Source organism: Zingiber officinale, chromosome 4B (genome assembly GCF_018446385.1).
Source record: "Zingiber officinale cultivar Zhangliang chromosome 4B, Zo_v1.1, whole genome shotgun sequence".
Classification (NCBI taxonomy): domain Eukaryota; kingdom Viridiplantae; phylum Streptophyta; class Magnoliopsida; order Zingiberales; family Zingiberaceae; genus Zingiber; species Zingiber officinale.
This window is the reverse complement of record NC_055993.1, coordinates 103006098-103030294: the sequence shown is the minus strand read 5'-3', so window position 1 is coordinate 103030294 and position 24197 is coordinate 103006098. Positions and strand designations below refer to the sequence as shown.

The following is a 24197-nucleotide window of genomic DNA, read 5'->3' as shown; positions in this document are numbered from 1 at the left end:
CCATGTACCTAGTATGATTTCCTCGCTTGTCCATGTGGAACATCTTAACCTCTCCAATGCAATGTTTGATGGATTAATTCCTCAACAATTAGGCAATCTTTCTAACCTACACTTCCTCGACCTTAGTTGTTGTGATTGGCGTTCTTCACAATGGTCAAATGACCTGAGTTGGCTTTCCCACTTAACTTCTCTAGAATATCTAGACATGAGTTGTGTCAATCTCTCTTTAGCAAATACTTGGCTTCACCAAATTAATTATAATAGCCTAGAACATCTTTCTTTGTCAAATTGTTGGCTACCAGATGCAGCAAGAGCTGGCACAAGTATGACACAACTCAATTCATCAAGCAATCAAATAGAAGGAAATATTTTTGTGAATGCCACTAGAAAATTGAAGCACTTGGATTTAGCTGGTAATTCTTTAACAAAAATTCTACTCATTATGGGAAGTCTTATCCATCTGGAGTATCTAGATTTGTCTGGGAATCATATAACTGGAGGGATACCTTTGAGCATGGGTAATCTTATTTACTTGGAGTATTTAGATTTGCATGGTAGTAATATTTCTGGAAAGATACCTCCGAGCATGGGCAATCTTATTCGCTTGGAGTATTTAGATCTGTCTGGGAATTATATTACTGGAGGGATACCTTTGAGCATGGGCAATCTTATTTGCTTGGAGTCTTTGTATTTGCATGATAATAATATTATTGGAGAGGTACCTCTGAGCATTGGCAATCTTATCAGATTGGAGTATTTAGATTTGTCTCGGAATCATATTATTGGAGAGATAGCTTCGAGCATGGGCTACCTGACTAGCTTGATACATTTGGATTTGTCATCTAATGAATTTTATGGATGTATACCAAGTGGTTTGGGCAATCTCGTCAATTTGGAGGAATTACGCCTATTTCATAACAATATTTCTTGTCAAATACCAGAAAGCATTGGCAGACTTCACAACTTGATGCATTTTGATGCATCAACGAATAACTTGATGGGACAACTACCATTGAGTTTGGGTGATCTATGCAACTTAACGGATTTGGATTTGTCCAATAATAATATTGGTGGAGAACTAACAAACCTACTTGATGGTTTGTCGAAATGTCCACAAGGCTCCAAGTTAAAGTACTTACAACTTCAAGACAATAAGTTGAATGGGTTGGCTCCTTCAAATCTCCGGCAATTAGCTCAACTAAGAACATTGGACATCTCATCGAATTCATTGCAGGGCGACATTACTGATGCTCACTTCTCCCAGCTCACTGACTTATACTATTTGAATACATCTTATAACTCTTTGAATTATATATTATCAGATGATTGGATTCCTCCTTTTAATGCTCTCTGGATTGATATGAGCTATTGTCATTTGGGAACTAGATTTCCTTCGTGGATTCAAACACAAACAGCTTTGAGATATTTATCTTTATCTGGAGTTGGACTTTATGGAAATATTCCAGATTGGTTTTCAGATTTTTTTTTGAAAAATTCACTTATTCAGCTTGATGTAAGCTCAAACAATTTGAGTGGTCAGTTACCTTCTAGTCTATCTATCGTCATGGATCTATCAAATAACTCTTTTGAAGGAATGATTCCATTGAATTATAGAAATCCAGAAGCTGTTCACATATTGTTGTTGTCCAATAATCATATCAATGGTTGTTTGCCTGCCTTCTTTTGCAATTTCACTATGTTAAGGATACTACATCTATCCAACAATTACTTGTCGGGCGAGGTCCCAAATTGCAATGGCTCATATCCAATTAGTTTGCACTCCTTGCACATGAATAATAACAATTTGTCAGGACCATTTCCTTCTGTCTTAAGAAATTATAAAGAATTAGTAACTCTTGATCTTAGTGGAAATAAATTTTTTGGTGAAATACCAAACTGGGTGGGAAGGAGCTTCCCGTTGCTAAAGTTTCTTCGTTTGAGCTCAAACTCATTCGATCATGCTATTCCAACAAATATTGGAAATCTTACTTCCCTCCAAGTTTTGGATCTTTCGTCCAACAATCTTATTGGCAATATACCTTCCTCTATCACAAATTTTACTTCTATGGTTGTGAAACAAAACTACAGTGATCAATTGAATGTTACGGATAGCTATCTAACGCCTATTGTCTATTCCGCGCTCTCAAGACAATATTATTATCATGACCCCGATCCGGAATCTCATTTCAGGGATAACCATCATTTTTCTTATTATCGTGAGAATAACAGTTATGGTCCTCCTTATGTTGAGTTTGACAGGGAATATCATTTCAAGGATTACATTCTTATAACTGCAAAAGGGTCAACTAATGAATACACTAAAGTTCTTAGTGCGGTGACAAGCATAGACCTTTCAAACAATGAGCTTTCTGGTGAGATTCCACAAGAGATCACAAAGCTACATGGATTGTACTTCCTCAACTTATCCAACTATCATTTGTCAGGAAGGATTCCAAAAAATATTGGTGTCATGATAGAATTGGAGTCTCTTGACTTGTCAATGAACCGTCTTATGGGAGAAATTCCTTTTGACCTATCTACTTTAAATTTTCTGGGCTCGTTGAATCTCTCCTACAACAACTTGTCCGGCAAAATCCCAACAGGAGGTCAATTGTCAACCTTCAATGACTCAACCTATGTTGGCAATGAGGGCCTTTGTGGTGTGCCACTTCCAGCATGTCCTGGTGATGAAGCTAATCATCATTCACCATCTCAAGAAGAAGATGAAGAGGACGATGAGAAGCTTGAAAGAGTTCTAGATTATGTCATTATTGTTATAGGATTTATAATTGGATTCTGGGCATATTTGGGCATAATATTCATCAAAAAGACCATAAGGATTACTCTCTTTAGGATGGTGGACAAGATGTATGTGCAACTCTCACTGAAGTTTACAAAGCTGAAATTGAAATGGCAAAAAAAGAGTTTAAGCCCTTGAATTTTCGAGAGAAGAGGGATTGCTTCCTAATATGGTTGGTCATATTGAGTTGTGAATGTTATTTACGATGAAAGTGTGGTGAAGCTCACATAGTGTGGTAATATTATCCTATGATGTAATTTAAGATTTTCAACATCTTTATGTAATGGTCATTTTGGTAATCAATAATCAGGCAACATATTATGTATTATACATGCAGTAGTTTGGTGTGTCATTAACTAATTACTTGTGAAGTTATTTATTTTAGTTCTCACAAGAATCTAAATGTTAATAGTACAAAATATTAAAAAAAAAAATCTAACTGAACTTAAAACATAACAAAACAGTCTGGTCAGAGGACATGCTGTGATTAAGTTTAGATCAAATGGTTGAAATTGATCATGCATTTTCTCCAATCATTGTGGTTTCTGCAGTGCACCACCATCTACTCCTGAGACAGTTGGTGTGTTGTTATTAATAGGTTTGAGATTGATTTCTAATAGATGTAGAATGTCCGTTATATTCATATCAATTATTTTATTCAAAAATTTTATTTTAAATTTTAAATAGGATAATTAAAAAAAATTATATCAACTACTTTATCCATTATCTAAATTTAGATTTAATGAATAATTATTTTTTAAATTTAAAGAATAAAACATCTATTTTAAAAATAAAATAATATTTCTTTTTAATCTCTCTCCTTCCACTCAATCTTTTCAATTTCTCTCCTTTTCACTCATTTCTAAATATAATAATAATAATAATAAAATAGAAGAAAGAGAAGAAAATAATAAAAAATTAAAGATGATGAAAATTTTAAGTTAATTGATGCAGTATAGTATATAGTAAAAATAATTATCTAAATTTAATAAAATAAACCATTTATCTTAAATTTTAAATATAATAATAAAGAAATTGATGTAAATACTTTTAGTTAGGGATGGCAATTCCACCCGAACCCGATGGAGGATCCGACATCCGACCCGAATGGAGGAGGGTATGGAGGGACTATCAATACCCGATACCCGACCCGAATACCCGATTAAATAATATATATACATATATTAAAGAAAATTTTCTTTTTCTAAAATCAACTTACTATTTTTTGTTGATATTAGTAGGCCTATATAGATGTTTAATCTATTTTTTTAATTATATATATATATTTTAATAGGATGTTAATTTTAATATGTTTTGTTGAATGATAATAACTCGATAGAAAGAAGAAAAATTACACGTATAGAATATATCCGGTCCTTTAATGGGTATGGGTATACCCATTGGATATCCTATACCCGATGGGTATGGGTACGGAGGATATAGAATCCGACCCGAACCCGACCCATTGCCATCCCTACTTTTAATTGTCTCAATCTCTCTTTGCATGTGCTATTATTATTGGACGAATCTTCCATAATTTACTTCCTTTCTAGATGGAGAGGCTGCCAAGGTGACGGTTTCACCTACCAATATTAATTTGCACAATCCAAAAAACATGAAGAGCAGTTTATTCCTGACCATGACATATAGCAATGCTTCTTCACCCAGATTTCTGGTCTGATTCCATCCCGGATCCGCCCCTGGATCTACGCAGCAAATCAAACCCAGACTTCAAAAGATCCAGTCCTATTACATGAGTTCAATTTGAATACTGACTTTGTCTTAAGACATGGGAAAATGTCAAGTTCTTTATCCCTTTGCGTAATACACAAATCCAAAGAGTTTTATTATAATAACGAGATGCCCATAAATTTAACTACAGCAAAAGCAAACAAGAAATACAGCAAAAGTTGCATAAAAGCCTTGTCTCAAACCCTATATCGAGCGTTGGTCTTCAAGGAACAAGCCCAAGGTTCTGCATCACTAAAAAGTAAAAATGCGTTGCATAAGATACAACAACACTAAAAAAAAACTGGATTTTTAGAATAATCTTAAAAGGAACAACAACACCGAAATGATAAAGGAGGGATTTTGGATGTCAACCTAGAGTATTGAAGTGTCAATGCTTGAATTTGTGTTAAAAGGATTCTCTCACATGCAACTCAATTTTGCCCATAGAATCACAAGAATTTTGAAGAAGTATCGATATCTTATACATAAAGCACTTACCCTAATTCTGTGGTTAGTGACAAATTTGTTAGTTATGCAGAAACCATGTCATCCTAGAATTTCATACAATATTAGTGGCAAGAATAACAATTCTGAATCTAACATCAATGTGTATCCAAAATACAGAACGCTCCTTTTTGTGCGATTGATGCTTAATTTCAGCCAAAAAAGGAACAATAAATCATACTTGCAAATCTCCATGGCTCATGCATAAACTAAGCAGACCCAACAGTTAGTTTTTAAAACAAAGTAACTTCAAAACAAGTGCCAGAGCAAAATATATTTTAGCTAATATGTTGATCCACCCATTATATTATCGTTTGGCCATCAACCAATTCGGGGAGCACAAAGAACACTGCCACATCATGAATATGTATTTGCTCTTAGGCCAAATTAATGTGTCAATAATTAATCCTAGGCTGTAGTACTTAGACATCCTAGGGTTTCATCATTGTTCAGTTATTCGCGACCACATATAGAATTGTATACCACTGATGGAGAATGGCTTCAAACAAACCAGAAGCCAAATATGTTCTCATTACTCACTTTATCTTAGACAAACAACAAAGCTTACAAGAACAGATGGTAGTAACTGAACAACTACGTTTCTTACACCAATATGACAAACAAATCTACATAGTACAAGATGAATTCTTCAAAGCTTGGCATTCTACTGAGAAGGTAGTAGATCACATTTACCTTGTTTAGTTTATCTCCCTGAACCTGCAAAGACGTCAAGCAATCCACAGCAAGTCCACCAAGTCGTCGGACGAACTACCACCGGAGGAGATGGCGTAAGCTACATGTAACAACAGGTCATTTGCTCCTAATCAGTATACTAATGGAGATACATGAAATTAGCACCATAAAAACTAGGACTTTAGCACCTCAATAGTAGGTAAAACCTCAGCTTTTCCACCAAAACAATGGTCTCCATGACTCTCATCGAGTTGTTCTTCAACCGTCTCATGTACATCAGTAAGCAGCACTACTTTCACTTGGACTTCAGCCAAAGCAATCTCATCGCCTTGCCTTTCCTCTTCAGCGAAAACAGCAATCTTTTCGACAGGAACAACAGATCCCTCGTCTTCCTTGTCATATTTAGTGGTTTCGACAAGGGAAGCCTCGGATTTAGCAAAGAACTCTGTGGTAGAGCTAAAAGTTGTTTCCTCTACAACAATAGAAGAGTCTTCCTCCACCAGGTCGTGCTCGACTAAGACCACTCCTTCAGTGGATCCATTAAAGGCAACGGGTTCAGATCCAGGGAACTCTTCGGCAGATGAAGAACAATGGTGCTCTCGAGGCGACGATGATGCAGAGGAAGAAGACGCCGTGGATCCGCCATCGTGTTCCTTGATCTCCTCAGGCGGAGGCAGCACCCCATCGTCGTGATGCCCATGATCTGAAGAATCAAATACACAAACAAAAAGAGCTCAAGCAGGCAAACTACGAACGGCGGAGAAAGAAGACGAAGCGACCATTAGGAGCAACATCCGCCGTGGCGGCGGCGGCCATCTTCTTCTTGCGCTTAGCCGCCTTCCTCTTCTTCGGCATGACGGAGTACTGAATAACGATATATACCCTCCTTCTTCTTCCCTGAATCCCAAAGGCCGGTCCTTTATCGGAAATCGCTGGTCAAAATCGAAACTTTGGCCGACAAAAACAATAATACGAGGCAAAGTAGGAAAACGGAGCGATCTGGGAAATTGAATAGAAAATTTTCGAAGGGATGGGCGGGAGATTTGACTGGAGGAGAAGAAGGGCAGCAGATTGAAGGCGGTGGATGCCCTACCACCCACTAGAACTGCAGCGACAATCGCGGCCGTCGTCGTCGTACGCCAAGGCGGTGGATTTCCTTCTTTTTGTCTTATTCCTTCCCTCCCTACTCTTTTACGTTGCACGACGGCAACCGTCGATTCGATGCAGAACGCAGAGGAAAGAGACAGATACTCATTAAATAGTTAATTAACATGAGAGTGATTAACTAGTGGATTAGTTTTTTTAATTAAAAAAATAAAAATATATAGAGAACATGAGACGTTGCAGTTGCCCAGTCTGCAGTTGTGGCACGATGGGGCATGATGCAACAACACAAAGTCCACGTCCCAAGTCCTTTTTTTTTTTTTTTTTGCTTTATTAATTTTGTGCACATGACACATTACTGCTCTATATGCACTGTGAATTTTTTTTGCTTTATTAATTTTGTGCACATGACACATCACTGCCCTATATTCACTGTGAATTACACAGTTTCTATACAATGAAGATGTTATCATAGGGGATAAGAAATGTTACATATAATTCCAAAAGGCTAAATTTAAGTGCCAGAATGGCTGTTCATGCAAAGGGCAAGCATCTCCAGCTCCAGAAAGGCAACACAGATGCTAGAAATCAACAGCAAATTTAGTAGTCTCAGTCACCACTAGCAGGTAGCATGCATTCATCACCGTTGGTCTCCAAGAGAGTTGTGGAAGGAACAACTGCTAGAGCATCCACAGGTGACACTAACAAAATAAAAGATGAGGTGTTAGGAATAACAAACTAGAAGAGAAGGATAATATCTAAAATTTGCCCCTACCATCTGTTTCATCGCCTATCCAATCCTGAGAGCATATCAAACATTCTATAATCATTGGATCTGTCGAACTTAAATACTGATTTAGAGTTCTTGCTTCATTATCTAATGGAACAACTGATATAGGAATCCCCATAATATCTCGAGCCATCATAGAAAGCACTGGATATTTGGCAGCATTATATTTCCACCACGCTAGGATATCAAAATTATCTTCAGGACCTTTTGAAGGATGAACAGCCTCCTCCAAGTACATATCGAGATCAGATCTTGCTGGATGACCAGAGGATGTCTCTTTAAGATACTGATCTAATCCACGCTGTGTATCAGATAATGTTATTCGAGATGTCTTATATTCTCCACCATTTACATGTTCATTCCCATTATAGCCACTACCGTTCCCGGCATAAAAGGCTTGAAGTTTTGAAGAATTTGCAGAGTGGCCCACATACTCATTGTACAGATTTATAAAGCTGTCGCGAACATTGTCAATCCTTGTTTTAGCTTCCAATGCATCATCACAAATTTGCTTAAAGAAGTATTCGACAGACTTCATCTTGTAGCGTGGATCTAAAACAGATGCAATTGTCATTAACATTCTACTCAAGTCCCAATATCGTTCAAATTTCTCAAGCATCTCCTTAGCCATAGATGCAACAAAAGATTGTGGACTCTTGTACCAGGTCTTTAAAAGAAAATGAATACCACACATGTCATTGAAGTACAGATTTGCAGTAGGAATTCTTGTGGAAGAGAACTTCTCCAAAGCCTGGTAAAGAACATCTAGACACTCAACAATCGCTCTAACGTCTTCCCAATCCTTGGCCGAAAGAAAGCTTGCATTGTCCGGATCACTTTCTGCCAAGTGTTTGAAAGCCTCCTCATAATGACATGCAGTTTCAAGCATCATATATGTCGACGGCCAACTAGATGGAGCATCAAGAACCAATGGCTTTTCTGGGATTCCTATTTGATCTGTATCTTTCTGAAATCTGGATTTCCTTTCGGGTGAGGTTTTTACAAATTGCACACCGACACGAACTCTATCAATGACTTCACACGCTACTTCTAGACTTTTGTGAGCAATGAGATTCAACAAATGACCACAGGACCGGGTAGAAAATAGATCACCACCTGAAATAAGAAAACCTTTCATACGGAGGCACTCTATAAGCTCATTCGCAACCAAATCACTGGTGCTACAATTGTCTAGCACTACAGCACATAGCTTTCCATCAATACTCCATTCCCGCAATCTCTCCAATATGATTTTGCTCACATCCTGCCCCACTTCAGAAGGCTCAAGAGGAAAGAAGTTGAGAATTTTCTTCTCAAGTCTCCAATCATTATCAACATAGTGGCAGGTCAAGCACACATAGTCCATGTCTGCAATGGATTTCCACATATCGACTGTGATGCTAACTCGAGAATGTAGTTTGTCTAGCATGTCATGCAACCTGAGCCTCTCATTCTCATATATCTTCATGCAATCTGCTTTCACAATATCAGCAGACGCCATTTTAAACAGCGGTTGAAGGTTCCTAACAAAGGTCCTGAAACCAACATGATGAACAATGTTGAATGGGTAACCATGCAGAATGACCATGCGGGCAAGATCTTGCCGGCTCAGTTCCTGATCAAACTGGGAGTGCTCGGAACTCATACCACCTTCATTCTTGGCATCGTTAGACTTAAGTACAAGGCGGCGAACGACCAGCTTCTTGCGTTTACCTCGCTTGGTTGACGTGCAGATAACAAGATGGTTCTTTAGATGGGTAGTACCACTCCTGCTGCTAGCTGTGAGCTGCTTCTTGCAATGATTGCATATAGCAACATAACTCCCATCTGGTCTTCTCTCCTTGGTGAAATCGTTCCAAACTAAGGATCTCAACTTCCGAGCTCTTGGATTGTGGACAGTAATTTCAGTGTTGTCATTCGCATCCATCATAGTTGATTATGAGATATAATCGATCGCCTCGCTGAGTACAACTGCCTCCACTACACAAACTCATCATATCAATAAGCAGGCCAATTTCTACCACATAAGAACAAACAACAAGATCAAATTTTTAATCGAGTAAAGTATTGTACGATGTGAAATCAACAAGCTTTCACATGTATAATCAAAACCATATCTAAATACCAACAATAACTGAGCATAAACAAAAAAAATAAATCAATCAAAAGTGTAAAAAGGGGGTATATTAACGATCAAATAAGTACACAATGCAAACAACGGGTTGCACCCGAGACGAGCAGGGAAAAAAGCTACCTTTATATCCAGAGAAACAAGTTGATTGACTCGAAAACGTAGTCTTGCGGGATCGTGACGAAGCGTAAAAATTGTCGGAGCCCTATTCGGAGCTCCGGGGGAAGACAGGCGCGACCCTTGAGGAGGGGCGATCGAATCGAAGGCTCCTCGAGAGGGCGAGCAGCAGGAACAGGGCGTGCGGGCGATTAGGGTTTCGGTTTCGGATGGTAATTGCGCGGAAGCGAAGCGAATCGCTTCAAGGGAGAAAGCGGATGGTACTCTTTCCGATCTTTGTCGATGTCATATTAATGGGATTGGTGAGTTATCGGAGCGGATCCAAATTGAACCTATAACAAGTTCGATAAGGTGAGGCTGGGGAAGGATTAGTGCACTTGCGGATTCGGGCACGATGGCCGGCTGTCCTATTGTTTGATATGTTAATCGGATCGGGTAGACAGGAGGTAACGCTATTTTTGAATCAGATTAAAGTTAAACTAACCGTCGTTAAGGATAAATTATTTTTTAAAATCCAAATAAAAATTGAAGCTTTGATTTAACATTTATTAATAATCGAACTCCTTTTATTTATTTTTTAAAAAATAACTTTAATATTTAAGTTAGAAGTGTCAATAATATTGCTCCATTGATGCTTATTAATTTGAAGCCATTTCAAAATTGCACCTAGAGTAATTATTGTAAATGATTGCATGTTTGATCATATTTGATTTGATAATCCACAACAAGATATCTATTCACTTGGAACATTATTTAAAAAAAAAAAAATAGTTTTCAACCACTCCCAATTGATAATTCACACTCACAAATGATACATAAAAGCATAGTTCAATGTGATAGCATATGGTTGATTTGCCAAGGAAAAACAGGTCCAGAACATAACCAAGTTATTTCAAAACTAGTTCATGCATCATCCAGCAAACACCATTTTACGCGAGTTAATTACCAAAAGATCACAACCATCTCAGTGAATGATCCCGGCTAGTTAGTCATCATCTTCGAGCACACTTCGACGCCTCTGGATCTGGAAAGGGGAGAGTAGCGTGATTGATACGATTCCGAAACCAGAATAAGAAGATAGTTGAGTATGTGTTAACGAGTTGAGGCAACTTACGGTGACTTTTGTCTGTTTACTTGTTTGGCTGTTAATCTGCTCCAGAAGTGAAATAAGTCTTTCTTCAGAAACCTGAAACCAAACACGAGAATCTCTTCAAGAATGCATGATCATGTAATAAGCAGGATCTGCGATCGTTCTAATTTGTACCTTTTCAGATATCTGTCCCATTTGAGCAGCTCTTAGTATAACATCTTCCACACCTCTTGCTTTATCAGGCTTCACTAATGCAATACGAGCAACTACAGAAAACGAACATTATTGTCAGTGGTGAACCATATGTAAATAGTTGAACATCTATTGTTAACAAAACATGGGAAACTTGCTCAAAACTCCCTACTAACAAACTATTCTTCCTCCGAAAAAGTTTGTTCCCACTCCCTGCATACAAACTTTTCTTGCATACAACTCCCTAATGCATACTGATTTACCTAATTACCCTTCATTTTTTATAGGTACAAAAAGTTCAAAAGAAGATATAATTTTTCCTAAATTCAGCACATTTAAACTAGAATCTAGTATAGTTTATATCAAATTGAGCATGACTTTTTTCCGCCTAACCAATCTATTGGGAATCATATTAATCGATTGACTTAGGCTGAATCAATTGACCATTATACCTCCTTTTGGATTTTTTGTACCTATAAAAGATGAAGGGCAATTAAGTAAATTGATGTCCATTATGTTTGGTTAGGGAGTCAGAACAAATATTTTCTAATATGGAAACTGAGGGTAAAGTTTAAATTGTGGTTGCAGATTTTTCTCCAATTTACTCAAACATAGCCCCTAAACTCTAAACCCTAAACAAAAAGGATACTGTAATTTCCAGTTAAAATCATTTTATTCTTACCAATCTAACAATCTACAAACTTCATAAACAAATGTTCATACTCACTATAATACATTTATAGATCCAAATCCTAAACCTAGTAGCTTACCTTTCAAGATAATCAACAAGTTCTTGATCCAGAGTGAATCTTAATATATAACAAGAAGTTATTTTTGAAATGCCAGAATAACATTTTCTTCAGGTTGTTTTTAATCGAGAACTAGATTGAATACAAATCCCTAATCCAACAAGATTAATCTAATCTTAAGGTGCCAAACTCCTAGATGTACCATCAAGACATTGATTTTGACAGAGTTGTAGTATAAATGTGCCATAAGCATGCTAAGGTTCTAAGAAATTTTTCATCACTGGGAACGAGTCTTTAGAGGAGAAAATAATTTTTTATATCCAACAAAATAAAAGAGCAATATATAAAGGCATGATGGAACAACCACAGAGCAATAGTAACAACGATGAAAAGTAGTCTAATACAACACTTACGCCTTTCTCTTGCCTCAGTGGACAATATCTGACTCAGCATCAACTGCCTACGTTCCTCTGCTTCCCTGCATTTCAAGTTACAGATAGATGGTTCTTTAAACTTCCATTTAACAAAATTCCAATTGAAAAATTAACAAACCTTTTGGCCTCTTCTTGTACTTTCTGTTGCTCACCATTTTGTTGATTACCCTGACAAAAAGGCCAAAGAATATTAGTTACAAACTCAGCAATTTTTACACCCCGACATCGATAAACATAACTTACAGCGCCATGTTTGCCCATTAACTCCTGCATTCTCCGTTGCCTAATAGCTTCAAGCTCTGGATCATCCTAAGGAAAAACAATACAAATATTCAAGATTGTCAACATCGGGATTTTATATAGGAAAGAAGAGGTTAATGTGTTCAGATCATAGGGTTGGAGTGGATGCCAGGATTGGGGCGTAGCTTAAGATCCTACAGTACAATTAAATTATTGTAGAATTATTTTTTGACATTTATAATCTATCATATATACTAACTTTCAATATGCATTATTAAGATGAACGCATTAAACTTTATCATTCTGGAATCATGAAGCATAACTAAAACTATTGATTTGATAATAGTTGAACAATACAATATAATTCTTAAAGTGACTGAGACACTAGTTAGGAACGATGAGGTAGCATAGGAACAGATCATAAATTCCAAGCCTAAGTCAAATCCTACTTATGATTTGGATTATTTATATTAGTTTCATAAGGTCAGAATCACAATCTTGATTACCATGCATATATTTCTGCTAGTTGCTAATCATAACCTATGATATCCTTGACAAATTAAACTAAAGTTATAAGCTAGTAAACATAACAGTCTCATTAACACGACTGCTATGACATGTATCTTTATCAGATTATTGAAAACAAAGGTAAATGGTGGATACAGCTACAAGCATGATTGTGTAATAAAAATGATGAACCAATCAAAAAGAAGCAATGGAAGGAGATAAGCTCAAAGGAAGACAAAACAAGAGGAAATTCAATCCACCGTAAATGTTCTTCTTTGGCAGTAACGAAAAGTAAATAACCTATTTTTCAAGTATATAACAACTAGCATATCTCGTTGAAATCTGCTGCTTCACAAGGCATGACTACAACAAAGTTTTTATTGTTTTTTTTTTTTTTTGCCTAATTCAGATCTCAGCTCAAAATTCTTACCGAACAAAAATATCAAAAAAAAAATTGGAAACAATTTCCTCCATATAGCACATGAATAAATTAATCGATCAATCGGAATCTGCCCAGGATGAACAATGCAAGTCTCACAAACGCGGAAGTGGTAGCATAAAGCATTTTTCCGGCTACGAGAATTTCCAGAAAAACGAAAAGATAAGAACCCGGTTTAAGTGTGTAAAAACCACTGAATTCCAAGACTGAAACCAAATAAGCACCAGATCGAAAGAGTCACGCAGAGAAACAACAATCACGGGCAAACCCTAACGGAAGAGCAAAACTATCGACAAAAGACACCTAAAAAAATTGAAACGGAAAAAAATTAATTGAGAAATCATGATCCATACCATGCCGCCACAAGGTTGGAATCGCCTCACGATCTCTTCCGCCGCAGTTTCTCTTCCTTTCGGCGGTAACACGCGAGTCGCGACCGCGGCGTCCCTCTTTAATAAGAGACGACAGACCGAGAAAAACAGAAAATTAATGCGACACGCCGCATAATTCCCTTGGTGCGACATGTCCGGTTCAGTTATAGAGGCCTCATGAGCCCACCGGACAGACAGCCCATGGCTCGGATGGTCCGACTTCGGCCCAACATGAGCCCCCGAATGACGCATCTTGTGTACGTGGTAGCTTGGTTACCTTAGGAAATAAAGGACAATCAAAGTCGACAATCTCTACAGCTGAATGAGTGAATCTGATGTGATCATAAGCTACACAAGTCTCATATGTGAATCAATTAAGCGGTATATTCCTGGGAAGAAGCATATCAATGTCGACATAAACATTCATCGAGCAAGCTACATAATCTACATGTATTATGACATACAACTCTACTGCTTACCTACGTACAAGTTCCCAGGCACAAGCGATCGAGCCTGAGGATGTCCCTTTGTACAACCTGTACAATTTTTTATGGGACTTTTTCTTTGACATGTATAGGCTGCATCTTTGTTCCTATTGCAGATGGTACCCAAGTATAAATAAGAGAAACGCAGGAACCACAAGCATGCATCCTTGTAATGTTACTTTTTTCTTAGGAGTTGTCAGTGATGATTCCCGGTAAGATCTGAGAGAGTGATCTTTCCACAGTTCCCGGCGTCTAGCTTGTCAAATTGATTGCAGATCAGCATGATGTCCTTCTCAGAGATCTTTCCCATTTCCTTGAGTTTGTATATCACATATTCTGATTTACTGCACGAAGTCATATGGAAGAAAAAAAAAAAATTAGCATTTGGTGGCTGAAGAAATTGTTTTTGGAGCAAAATAGCCAACAGAATTATGCAGCTAAATAAATCCACATTAGATTTGAACTAGAAACATTTTTTGAGCAAGTGTTAACAAGAAGTCAGATGATACTGGAACAAAAGAGATAAAAAAAAAAGGATAGTAATAAGTAGAAAAGGAATAGAATGATAAGTCACAAGTCTAAAACAATTAAAAAAGGAGATAGAACTTGAGATGTAATGAACTACTTGCTAATTTCAGGAAGAAAAACTGGAAGAACGCACTTGCTGATTAACTAAATACCAGAATCATCGAGGTGCAAGATGATAGTTCTTTCTAAAAGTTTGTTAGATTTTAACTTCTTTTTTTATATACCAGGTATCTAGATCTTATAACCCGATTAATCCTGAGCTAGACAGTCTGGCCCCATATTTTGCCCACCAAGTAAATTCAGGAAACGTGGCAGGTCCTAACATGGCACCCATGCACACCAGAAATTCGATCGCCACAAGTGTGCCTTGTGTGGGAATCAAACCCTCACTGCTTGGAAGAAGTGCCCAGCCGCTCCACCACAGGGTGTTAGATTTTAGCTTTAGCTCTTATCCAAGGAGGAAGAATAAGAAGGAACAAGCTGATGATCATATCTTTATTTTTTGTTTTTAGTTTAAAGCTTAAGGGTGAGTCTACCCTTCCGCCATAGAACTTTCTACCTAAGTGAACCAGCCTAATGGCAAGCTATAAAACACTTATTAACTCTTATTTAATGGTGTATCATTTACTCAATGCGAGACAAATCTGAAATTAAGCAAAGTGGAAACCTAAAGAATATAGTCCAATGTTATTTTAATTGAAACAAAAATCTTGAAATTTTCCAAGCTACCCAAACAACAATATAAACACAGAAACATAAAAGGTGAGAATGATAGGCTATTAATATCAACATCTGACAGCATAGTAAGGCCTTAACCGAATTAATATCTCAATCATAAAGGGATTTCTTTGCATCTGGTGATCTGGAAAATGTTCACTCCCTTGTTAGTGAATGACCTCAAAATCTGCCTCTTTCTCACAAGTGAAAGAAATTCTTAAACCACCAACAATCACTAGGAACACTGTTTTCATATTCCTCACAAACACAGGAATAATGTTATTGATTTTTTATAGTGAATCCAATCCCTGCAAAACATAAATCTTTTTTGCATCATTTCAAACTTTCTGAAATATATATACTAGCATTGACCACTTATTCTCAGATAAAACTCTATAATGAAACCTTATAGTTCACCTATTCTTGCATTTATCAACCCTGCTCCTCAATTATCCTCACCTTCCTCAAATTCCAGCAACAAGATATGACTAAAACAGACACAAAACATAAACTGTTCCATATCAAATTTTACTAAATCTTGTTTAGCCTCTCAACAACACTCTTTCCTTTCCTTTTTCACCAACTAACGGGATTACAAAATTATGCCAAGCAAATTTCAGTTCAAAAGAAAATAACCCTTTGCATCTTTCTCCAACCTCCTCCTTGAGTTAGAAGGTCAATTACTATTTAGACATTTAGAGGAAGGAGCCAACAAAACCATGGTGAAAATTTTGCTGATAAGACCTAGAAAAGCAAATCCTTGTGTCAATGCAGACCATTTCTAACTCATTATTTGGAACTTGTACACGATGTCAATTTTAACAATTCTGCCATGTGTCTGAATCTTCTTTTAGCTCATAAGGTTCAGTTTGTCAGGATCCCTCTTAAATAACTCCAAATTCTCATGGTATTCGTGCCGGCAGTGAGAAAACAAGCAATAAAAACCTTATATGAATAGATCAAAATAAGGAAGAACACAGGAGAGCAAAGTAACTTACGTGACAAGCCCTTTATTGTCCATATCAGCCGCGAGAAATTCTGCGACAGTCATGTCTCTACAGAGCACCAGTTTTGCCATCCTCCGGTGCCGCTTGTCGATCCTTGCCTCAGCCAAGTAAAGAAATGCACGAGCGACGGCGAGAGTGGACACTAGGAGCCACAGCGACGCAAATAACCTGCCCGGCAGCGTTGTGAATGCTCGGTCCCCGTACCCAACGGTGGTCACAGACATCACAGAGAGGTAAAAGGAATCGAGCCATCCAAGCTGCTCCACGAAGCGCAGCACGCCGGTGCCGACGCCGATGCAGAGCAGGACGACGCAGAGTGCAAGTGCTACCTTCATCCGTATCCTCATCCGCCCCTTCTTGACGTCGATTATATAATTCCGGGTGATGTTGTGTCCGTGCTCGTGCTGGTGCTGGTGTTGGTCGTGATTCTTTTGCTGATTATGTTTCTTCTTGTCGTCGATCTTCATCGGGTTATTGACGGCAGAGAGGAGGAGGGACTCCTGGATATCGAGCACGTAAGACACCATCCCGGAGAGAAGGATATCGACGAAACCGAAGCCAATGATGACGAACATGATGGAAAAGATCTTGGCGGAGGCAGTAACCGGGGTGATGTCGCCGTAGCCGATGGTGCACATAGTTACGATGCAGAAGTAGAGGGCGTCGACAACGGGATGGGTCTCTTTGGCGACGAAGTGGTGGCGATTGAAGGTGTAGATTGAGATCCCAAAAATGAGGTAGACGACGAGAAGGAGGAAAGCCTGGGTGACGATGGAGGGGCGATCAGATTCAGGGGTGTCGATATGGGAGCCTCCGACTTCATTGATCGCGGAGATGGCCGGGGCGGTGCGGGATCGGTGGAGGCTGTTCCTCCCCCTAGAGGCGGAGGGGTCGCTGAGCCAAGCATGGGCGACGGCGGCGGCGGAGAAGGAGGAAGAGGAGTTGGGATTGCCGGAGAGGGGAGAGGCGGGAAGAGGAGAGGAAGACGAGGGAAGAGGGGCGAATTCGTCTGGTTCGCCGTCGGTAGAAGGTGGGAACTGACCGAAGATAAGGAGGTCCTTGAGGGAGGAGGCGGCGGTGGCGGTGCTGGGGCTGGAGAGGGGGATGGAGATCTCTCCGTCCTCGGGGAGGGGGCATAGGACAGAGGACGGCGGAACGGGGGAAGTGACGGAGGCCCTCTGCCGGTGGCTGGGCAGAGACGGCGACTGAGATCCGATTTTTAGGGGAAGAAGCGGCTCGGTTTCCATGCGTATGGAAATGACAAAGAAGATTGAAGATGGGCTCGAAGTTCAACATAAATCACAAGTTTTTTTTTCATTTTATATATACTTTTATTTTAAAAATAATAATTTAAATTAAAGGATAATAATTTTGAGAAATAGAAATTGAAAATACATAAAATATACATACTTTTGAAAAGAGCTTTGGGAAGTATAAGAATCGTTTTCCACATCAATTTTATCTTTTGATTTTTTTTTAATGGGTTCAAAAGATAATCCGCTAAATTCCGTTCTTTGTATGTTGGATTAGGATGTCCTCAAATCATTAAAAATTGTAGCTGCCTTGAAAAAGTAATTAATTTAACAAGATTTTAATTTTGGTTCATCATCTTGGCCTACTTGTGTGCCAGACGGCGAGGATGGGCAAGCAGTGTCCACGACAGTTGGCTGGAGTTTTCATAAGCCTCTACGACAAAAGGGGGCACAACATATCCTTCATTCGTGATGAATAGTAGTTTTGATAATATTGGAAACCAAATTATAAGGAGAGAACGTCAATGCTATCCGTCCATAATCATTTTCAAATCTCCTCTGGATGGTCTAGTAACTAGCGCATAAAATATTGTCAATATAAGATCTGGGGTTCGAATCTCGACAAAGTCAAGATAAATATCTTTCTTATGTGCTAGTCATTATTCTAACGATTAGTAATCATCCGTAATTTATCTCTTCCATATTGGTCCTAGAACAGATTGACGAGGACACTAAAGACGAACGTATTCATCTTTTGTCACCATGACAATTTTCAAGTATGACAATTAACCATAACTTTTCATTCTCTAATCATGATTGCATTTTGGTGCTTTGAAACCCACAACTAGTTGATTTGAGCATCCTACAAGCGGAGCGGCGTTTACATTGCCAAACACGTTGTAAAATCACGGGGCAGTAGGTTTTGATGGCTTTTATATATGGACTTCGTAGCATCGTGCCCCAAAGGTCGTTGAGGCAATCCCTATCTGAGCTAGGAGATTCAATCAACGAACTATGGATGGTGCCCGGTGATTTCAATGCCTTGCTATCAGCCAAGGAAAAGGAGATAGGTCGATGATACTATACGAAATTCAGGACTTTGAAGCTACACTTCAATGGTGTAACTTAGTGGGCAGGCAGTCAATGAGAATCCATTTAACATGGGCAAATGGAGCTGTCTCAAGCAAGCTAGACCTTGCATTGATCAACACATGATGACTACTTGAAGACTTCCACAGTTTTGTAGAATTCTTGCCGTCAGGCTACCTCTCCGACCACTCATGTTGTGCGGTCACGATGCTACAAGGTTTGCAACCTAAATAGAGGCTTTTCAAGTTCCATAATATGTGGGTGTTGCATGAAAGCTTTCAGGTACTACTCATTAACTTTTGGGCAGAGCCAACAATCGGATATGCTCAATTCCGACTCAAACAGAAGCTAACTCGGTTCAAACTGCAGCTACAGAAGTTGAACAAGCAACATTTTTAGCACATCTCCAAGAAAGCACAGCAAGCTACAAAGGAGTTAGAAGTCGGCCAACAGAGGATAGTATCAGGCGAACCCAAGCCCGATTACTATATGCACTTGGAGGTCACAACTAGTAGATTGGCGGAGGTCGAGAGATCATTATATAAATAGCGAGCAAAATGTAAATATCTGAAGAAAGTAACCGACCCACCAACTTCTTCCATGATTTAGCCAAACAGAACAACAAAAGCAATACTGTAGTGGTCATTACCAAAGCTTCTGGTGAACAAACGATGAGCATGTAGGAGGTGACCGATGAATTTGTCTCCCACTTCAAGAGGCTACTAGGAACATCTGCAACTTGCATAGCTGGGCCAACACTTACAATGTAGCAACAACTCTCACCAACAAAGAGATACAAACAGCATTGTTCGATATCCGCACTGAGTGTACCCAAGACTAAATGGATATAGCTCTAAATTTTTCAAAGAAGCTCGGCAAACAATGAGTTGGGACGTGTACAAGGCAGCTAAGGAATTTTTAACCTCAGGTCGCCTCTTCAAGCAATGGAATCACACACTACTAGTCATGGTTCCTAAAACCGAGAATACCACATTTGTTGTGAATTACAAGCACGTGGTGTATAAAATCATCTCCAAAATCTTGGCATCTCAACTACAATCAGCCACTACCAGCCTCTTCGACCCAGCTCAAGCAGCGTTTGTTGAAGACTGCTTAATCGTAAAGAACATCCACCTAGCGCAAGAGCTACTAAGAAAATATGCAAGGAAAAAAATCACTTTAAAGCGTGTGCTCAAACTCAACCTCCAAAAGACATTTGACTTGATAGATTGGTCCTTCGGATTCCCACTGATGTAGTATGTAGAGAGGGGAGGGGCATTTTTTGTCCTTTTACTATAGCAACCTTTTTTGGCATTGTAGATGCGTGAAAAAGGGGTGGTTTTGGGAGGCTGCGGGGTTTTTTTCTCCGCCGCCAGGATGAAGGCACAAGGGGGTGCCGCCTGCATCGCCATCGTCGTCCACCCTCGCACTCACGCCCAGGCAAATGGACGCACCCCGACGCCTCCGTCGTCGACTTGCTTCCCCTTCTCCTACGCATACCTTCATCACGAAGTTGGGTTCATACCGCCTCTCAATCCGGTGCCTCCTGCACACTGACACTAACAGACGCCGACCATGACCTCCTCTCCTTCTTCCTCTGTGCTTGCCACCGTCACACAGTGGGGGTTGGGCTCTACCATCGTCATGAAAACCACATACGTCGACGCTTCCTCTCCCTCATGCACGCCGTCGCCGCCCTCCTCACACGGACCACGGCTCATCGCCACCCCATGCCACCTCGCTCTCACGCACGCCGCCTCCAATGTCGCTCGCTGTTGAGGCCTGCCGTCGCCAGGACAGGACCGCCCCTCTCCTCTCTTCCTCCCCGATGGCCACTACCTCATCCAGCAGCTACCATCGCGTCTGGCAACTAGGATGCACCTCGTCGCCGCCTTCTCTCACACAGGCAACAGCTCTCATGCCCCTCACGATCGCCTTCTCCAACCTCCGTCGTCGACGGCCGCCTCTTTCCTTCCTCCTCCTCTCTTATCCGTGAGACATCGTCGCCTCACAGCGTCGTTGCCATCACAGACTAGTCGCCGGCCACCCACAACTCACTCCAACACTGAGGGCGTTGTCGTCGCATTCCACGGCCCTCGTCTTCACGTCATAGCCAGTCGTCGCCTCCTTTTCTCCCTCTCAACCTTTCCCGACCATAGCGCCCGCGAGAGCACCAGTTCCATAACCCCTGACAGGCATTCCTTAGCCGTCGGCCCCACTGCCGGCACCTCAGATTCGTCGGTCTGGTTCTCTAGCTCTCGATCTACATTGTCGTACGCCTCCGATGTCGATCGGGCCCCGGAGCCCTCGCTGTCATTATGTTTTGACCTGACTTGTGTGATGTTTTATATGTTCCAACCTTCGTGCCACCATTGTATCTCGGCTTGCGTGTCGATATCTTATCTCTGCCTACATGCTGATATGTCAGATCCAGCTCTCCAGCCTGTTTAGAGTCCTCTACTCTTCCGAGTCACGACAACTCGACTAGCGTCCCAACCAGCTAACCGATCTAAGAAGGGTGCCCCTTTGGGCCAAGGTACGTTCTCCGTACTCATTCTACATGCATTTCATTATTATATGTCTTAGTCTATTACTTGTATATTCGTTGGATCTGCCTTGAGCATCGGGTACCAGAGACCGAGGTAACCCGGTCGCTGGTTGCAGGTAGGTAGCATTGACCAGAAGACTTCTGACGACTTGGTCAACATAGAAACCATCTCAGCATACCCCCCCCCTCCGGGACGTCACGATTCGGTCAACATTCTAGCCACCTCAATCGGCTGTCCGTTTGACTCAGATTCCGAACAGGATCAATTTGACGCCGTCTGTGAGAATCTGCTTCACCTGTTCTAGAACGTGAAAATGGACGACGTTGGAAGACTCTCTGCCATTATCACAGTCTCAGAGGATTTCGATGAATATATTATCTTCTCCCCTCACTCCACGAGTATTCGGGAGCCGAGAGATTGACTTGGAGCTTCAACTGGCCGATAGATTAGTTTTTCCATTATGTATTTTCCCCGACTCCATGGTATTCAAGAGTCGAGGGACCGAGACAGATCTTCAGTCGAGCGACATAGCTCCTAGACCAAGCTCTACCTCCATCGTTCGAAGTTGAGCAATCTTCACTAGTCTCGGACCAGCTTATCGAATCCATTATCTCCTCCGTTCGGGGTCGAGTGGTCTTCACTGGTCTCGGACCAACTTATCGGATCCATTATCTCTCTCGTTCGGGGTTGAGCGGTCTTCACTAGTATCGGACCAGCTTATTGGATCCATTATCTCCCTCGTTCGAGGTCGAGCAGTCTTCACTGGTCTCGGACCAGCTTATCAGATCCATTATCTCCCCCGTTCAGGGTGGAGCGGTCTTCACTGGTCTCGGACTAGCTTATCGAATCCATTATCTCTCCCGTTCGAGGTCGAGCGGTATTCACTGGTTTCAGACCAGCTTATCGAATCCATTATCTCCCCCGTTCAAGGTCGAGCGGTCTTCGCTAGTCTCAGACCAACATATCGGATCTCTTATCTCCCCCGTTTAGGGTCGATCTATTGCCACTGGTCTCGGACTAGAGTATCGCCACCTGTCTCGGACCGGAGTATCATCACCGATCTCGGACCAGAGTTAGCCACCGGTCTCAGACCGGAGTATCACCACTAGTCTCGAACGGAGTATCGTCACTGGTCTCGGACCGAAATATCGCCACCGGTCTTGGACCGGAGTATCGCCAACGCCTCCCGGTCATGCTTTCCAAACTCTAGCCCCAGCGCAAGTTATAAGCAAGCATGCTCTTGCGACCAACGACCTTCCGGTCGGGCTCCAGACTCTCGTCCGAGCTCGAGTTATAAGCGAGTATGCTCTCACGACCAACGACCTCCCGGTCGGGCTCCAGACTCTCACCTCAGCGTGAGTTATAAGCGAGCATGCTCTCGCGACCAACTACCTCCCGATCGGGCTCCTTACTCTCGCGTCGGCGCGAGTTCCAGAAGAGGTCATTAGTGGATTACTAGTCGATAGGTCTGATAGATCTGAGTCTTGGAGTAGGAGTCGCCGAAAGCTCCGAATCAAGTAACTCCTTACGTACTGTGCTTTTATGGTTTCTATTTTAATTAGTTTTCCCACTACGTAATCTTTTTTAAAACTGAAAAAAGTAGATTTTAAAACCACGTGATTCACCTCCCCCTCCCTCACGTGCGTAATGATCCTATAGCTACATCTCTAGAACTCGGGTGTAGTGCTAAATATGCAAGAGTTAACGTCACAAGGTCCAACTGTAACGTATCGGTAAGGACCGTTACATCTCCATGAAAACTTGGGTGTAGTGTTAAATAGATAAGAGTTCTTACACCATAGGTTGGATAAGAACAAATATGATAGAAAAATTAATAATCTAATATTTGAAACATAGAGCACAAGAACCTTCACTAATAAATCAATGGAGGTAGTAGATACGATGATTAGGAGAAGAATTAGTAGTTTGTGTGTGTAAGAGATAAAATGGGTAGCCGAGAAAGCAAAAATGATAGAGAACTCGGGTTTTAAGTTATGATACACAGGAAAGAGTAAAGCAAGAAATGAAGTGGGTATTGTTATAGATAGTTTGTTAAAGGATGAAGTTGTAGTAGTAGTTAGAAAAGGGGATAAAATTATAACCTTTAAGATTGTTAGGACCAGTTGAGGGGGGGAGGGGTGAATGACTCACTTCGATTTCTTCGTTGACTTGATTTTGCACAGCGAAAACTTGAAGGCAATGCTAACTCTTGTATTTACTTGGTATCCACTTCCTCAAGGAGATAACTAGTTCAAGTATTCACACCATAGTCACTCTTCCACTATAGAATTTCTCCTTCTCAGAACTATACCGAAGGTGGAGAAACTTTACAAGGTTTACACCTCTCTCTCTCTCTCTCTCTAAAGAAATAGCTCACAACAACTATAAGGAATAAGAAGAGGATGATTTACAAACTTGAAATAGCTTCTCTTTGTAGAGTACAACTTGAAAATCTGGCAAAGAGGAGAGCTTGAATTTGTTCTTGAGCACTTGAGAGATCTTGAGAGCACTCAAACAGTATTTTTTCCGAGTGTATGTTGTTCTCTTTTTTCTTCAGCCTTTTAAACGTCTTCAAAATATAGTCGTTTCTTTCATGGGCGTCGCCGTGAATCGATTGGGGTACATCTCCAATCGATTCAAAAGTATCAGCAATACGTAACTGAACGAAGTACAACAT

General features: G+C 40.4%; 5 protein-coding genes across 7 annotated transcripts; 1 reads left to right on the top strand and 4 right to left on the bottom strand.

The window, feature by feature from the left end:
* The first annotated feature begins 442 nt into the window (after positions 1-442).
* On the top strand, positions 443-2938 carry LOC121978480 (receptor-like protein 33). The gene has a single exon (XM_042530822.1). The coding sequence runs from the start codon at positions 443-445 to the stop codon at positions 2936-2938; it is 2496 nt and encodes an 831-aa protein (XP_042386756.1).
* Positions 2939-4554: 1616 nt separating this feature from the next.
* Positions 4555-6954, bottom strand: LOC121975824. Of its 2 annotated transcripts, none has more exons than XM_042527708.1 (4): positions 6508-6954; positions 5917-6431; positions 5729-5828; positions 4555-4783 (listed from the first exon to the last, which is right to left on the bottom strand). In XM_042527708.1, exons 1-3 carry the CDS (start codon positions 6581-6583, stop codon positions 5739-5741), a joined length of 681 nt encoding a protein of 226 aa, XP_042383642.1. In that variant the 5' UTR covers positions 6584-6954; the 3' UTR covers positions 4555-4783; positions 5729-5738. The 2 variants fall into 2 exon arrangements, with proteins under 2 accessions (XP_042383642.1, XP_042383643.1); XM_042527709.1 differs by having other exon boundaries at positions 4555-4775.
* Positions 6955-7210: 256 nt separating this feature from the next.
* Positions 7211-10130, bottom strand: LOC121975823 (zinc finger BED domain-containing protein RICESLEEPER 2-like). Of its 2 annotated transcripts, none has more exons than XM_042527707.1 (3): positions 9877-10130; positions 7608-9639; positions 7211-7533 (listed from the first exon to the last, which is right to left on the bottom strand). In XM_042527707.1, the coding sequence occupies exons 2-3, from the start codon at positions 9550-9552 to the stop codon at positions 7442-7444; spliced, it is 2037 nt and encodes a 678-aa protein (XP_042383641.1). In that variant the 5' UTR covers positions 9553-9639; positions 9877-10130; the 3' UTR covers positions 7211-7441. The 2 variants fall into 2 exon arrangements, with proteins under 2 accessions (XP_042383641.1, XP_042383640.1); XM_042527706.1 differs by having other exon boundaries at positions 7608-9602.
* A 508-nt stretch (positions 10131-10638) lies between these two features.
* On the bottom strand, positions 10639-14159 carry LOC121975822 (DNA-binding protein DDB_G0278111-like). The gene is made up of 7 exons (XM_042527705.1): positions 13875-14159; positions 12579-12644; positions 12454-12503; positions 12315-12379; positions 11135-11226; positions 10985-11056; positions 10639-10894 (listed from the first exon to the last, which is right to left on the bottom strand). Exons 1-7 carry the CDS (start codon positions 14142-14144, stop codon positions 10856-10858), a joined length of 654 nt encoding a protein of 217 aa, XP_042383639.1. The 5' UTR covers positions 14145-14159; the 3' UTR covers positions 10639-10855.
* Positions 14160-14256: 97 nt separating this feature from the next.
* Positions 14257-17969, bottom strand: LOC121975820 (two-pore potassium channel 3-like). Its single transcript, XM_042527703.1, has 2 exons — positions 16621-17969; positions 14257-14721 (listed from the first exon to the last, which is right to left on the bottom strand). Exons 1-2 carry the CDS (start codon positions 17874-17876, stop codon positions 14574-14576), a joined length of 1404 nt encoding a protein of 467 aa, XP_042383637.1. The 5' UTR covers positions 17877-17969; the 3' UTR covers positions 14257-14573.
* Positions 17970-24197: the final 6228 nt, after the last annotated feature.

What these genes read in the sequence shown, in the direction of transcription:
- LOC121978480 (XM_042530822.1), top strand. Translation starts at nt 443, where the DNA reads ATGGGAAGTCTTATCCATCTGGAGTATCTAGATTTGTCTGGGAATCAT.
- LOC121975824 (XM_042527708.1), bottom strand. Translation starts at nt 6,583, where the DNA reads ATGCCGAAGAAGAGGAAGGCGGCTAAGCGCAAGAAGAAGATGGCCGCC. An exon ending in GGCGGATGTTGCTCCTAATG is followed by an intron (nt 6,432 to 6,507) that starts GTCGCTTCGTCT and finishes TTGATTCTTCAG; the next exon opens with ATCATGGGCATCACGACGAT. An exon ending in AGGTTTTACCTACTATTGAG is followed by an intron (nt 5,829 to 5,916) that starts GTGCTAAAGTCC and finishes TGTTACATGTAG; the next exon opens with CTTACGCCATCTCCTCCGGT.
- LOC121975823 (XM_042527707.1), bottom strand. Translation starts at nt 9,552, where the DNA reads ATGATGGATGCGAATGACAACACTGAAATTACTGTCCACAATCCAAGA. An exon ending in GATAGGCGATGAAACAGATG is followed by an intron (nt 7,534 to 7,607) that starts GTAGGGGCAAAT and finishes TTATTTTGTTAG; the next exon opens with TGTCACCTGTGGATGCTCTA.
- LOC121975822 (XM_042527705.1), bottom strand. Translation starts at nt 14,144, where the DNA reads ATGCGTCATTCGGGGGCTCATGTTGGGCCGAAGTCGGACCATCCGAGC. An exon ending in TCCAACCTTGTGGCGGCATG is followed by an intron (nt 12,645 to 13,874) that starts GTATGGATCATG and finishes GTTTTTCCTTAG; the next exon opens with GATGATCCAGAGCTTGAAGC. An exon ending in TGGGACAGATATCTGAAAAG is followed by an intron (nt 11,057 to 11,134) that starts GTACAAATTAGA and finishes GTTTGGTTTCAG; the next exon opens with GTTTCTGAAGAAAGACTTAT.
- LOC121975820 (XM_042527703.1), bottom strand. Translation starts at nt 17,876, where the DNA reads ATGGAAACCGAGCCGCTTCTTCCCCTAAAAATCGGATCTCAGTCGCCG. An exon ending in GACAATAAAGGGCTTGTCAC is followed by an intron (nt 14,722 to 16,620) that starts GTAAGTTACTTT and finishes GACTTCGTGCAG; the next exon opens with TAAATCAGAATATGTGATAT.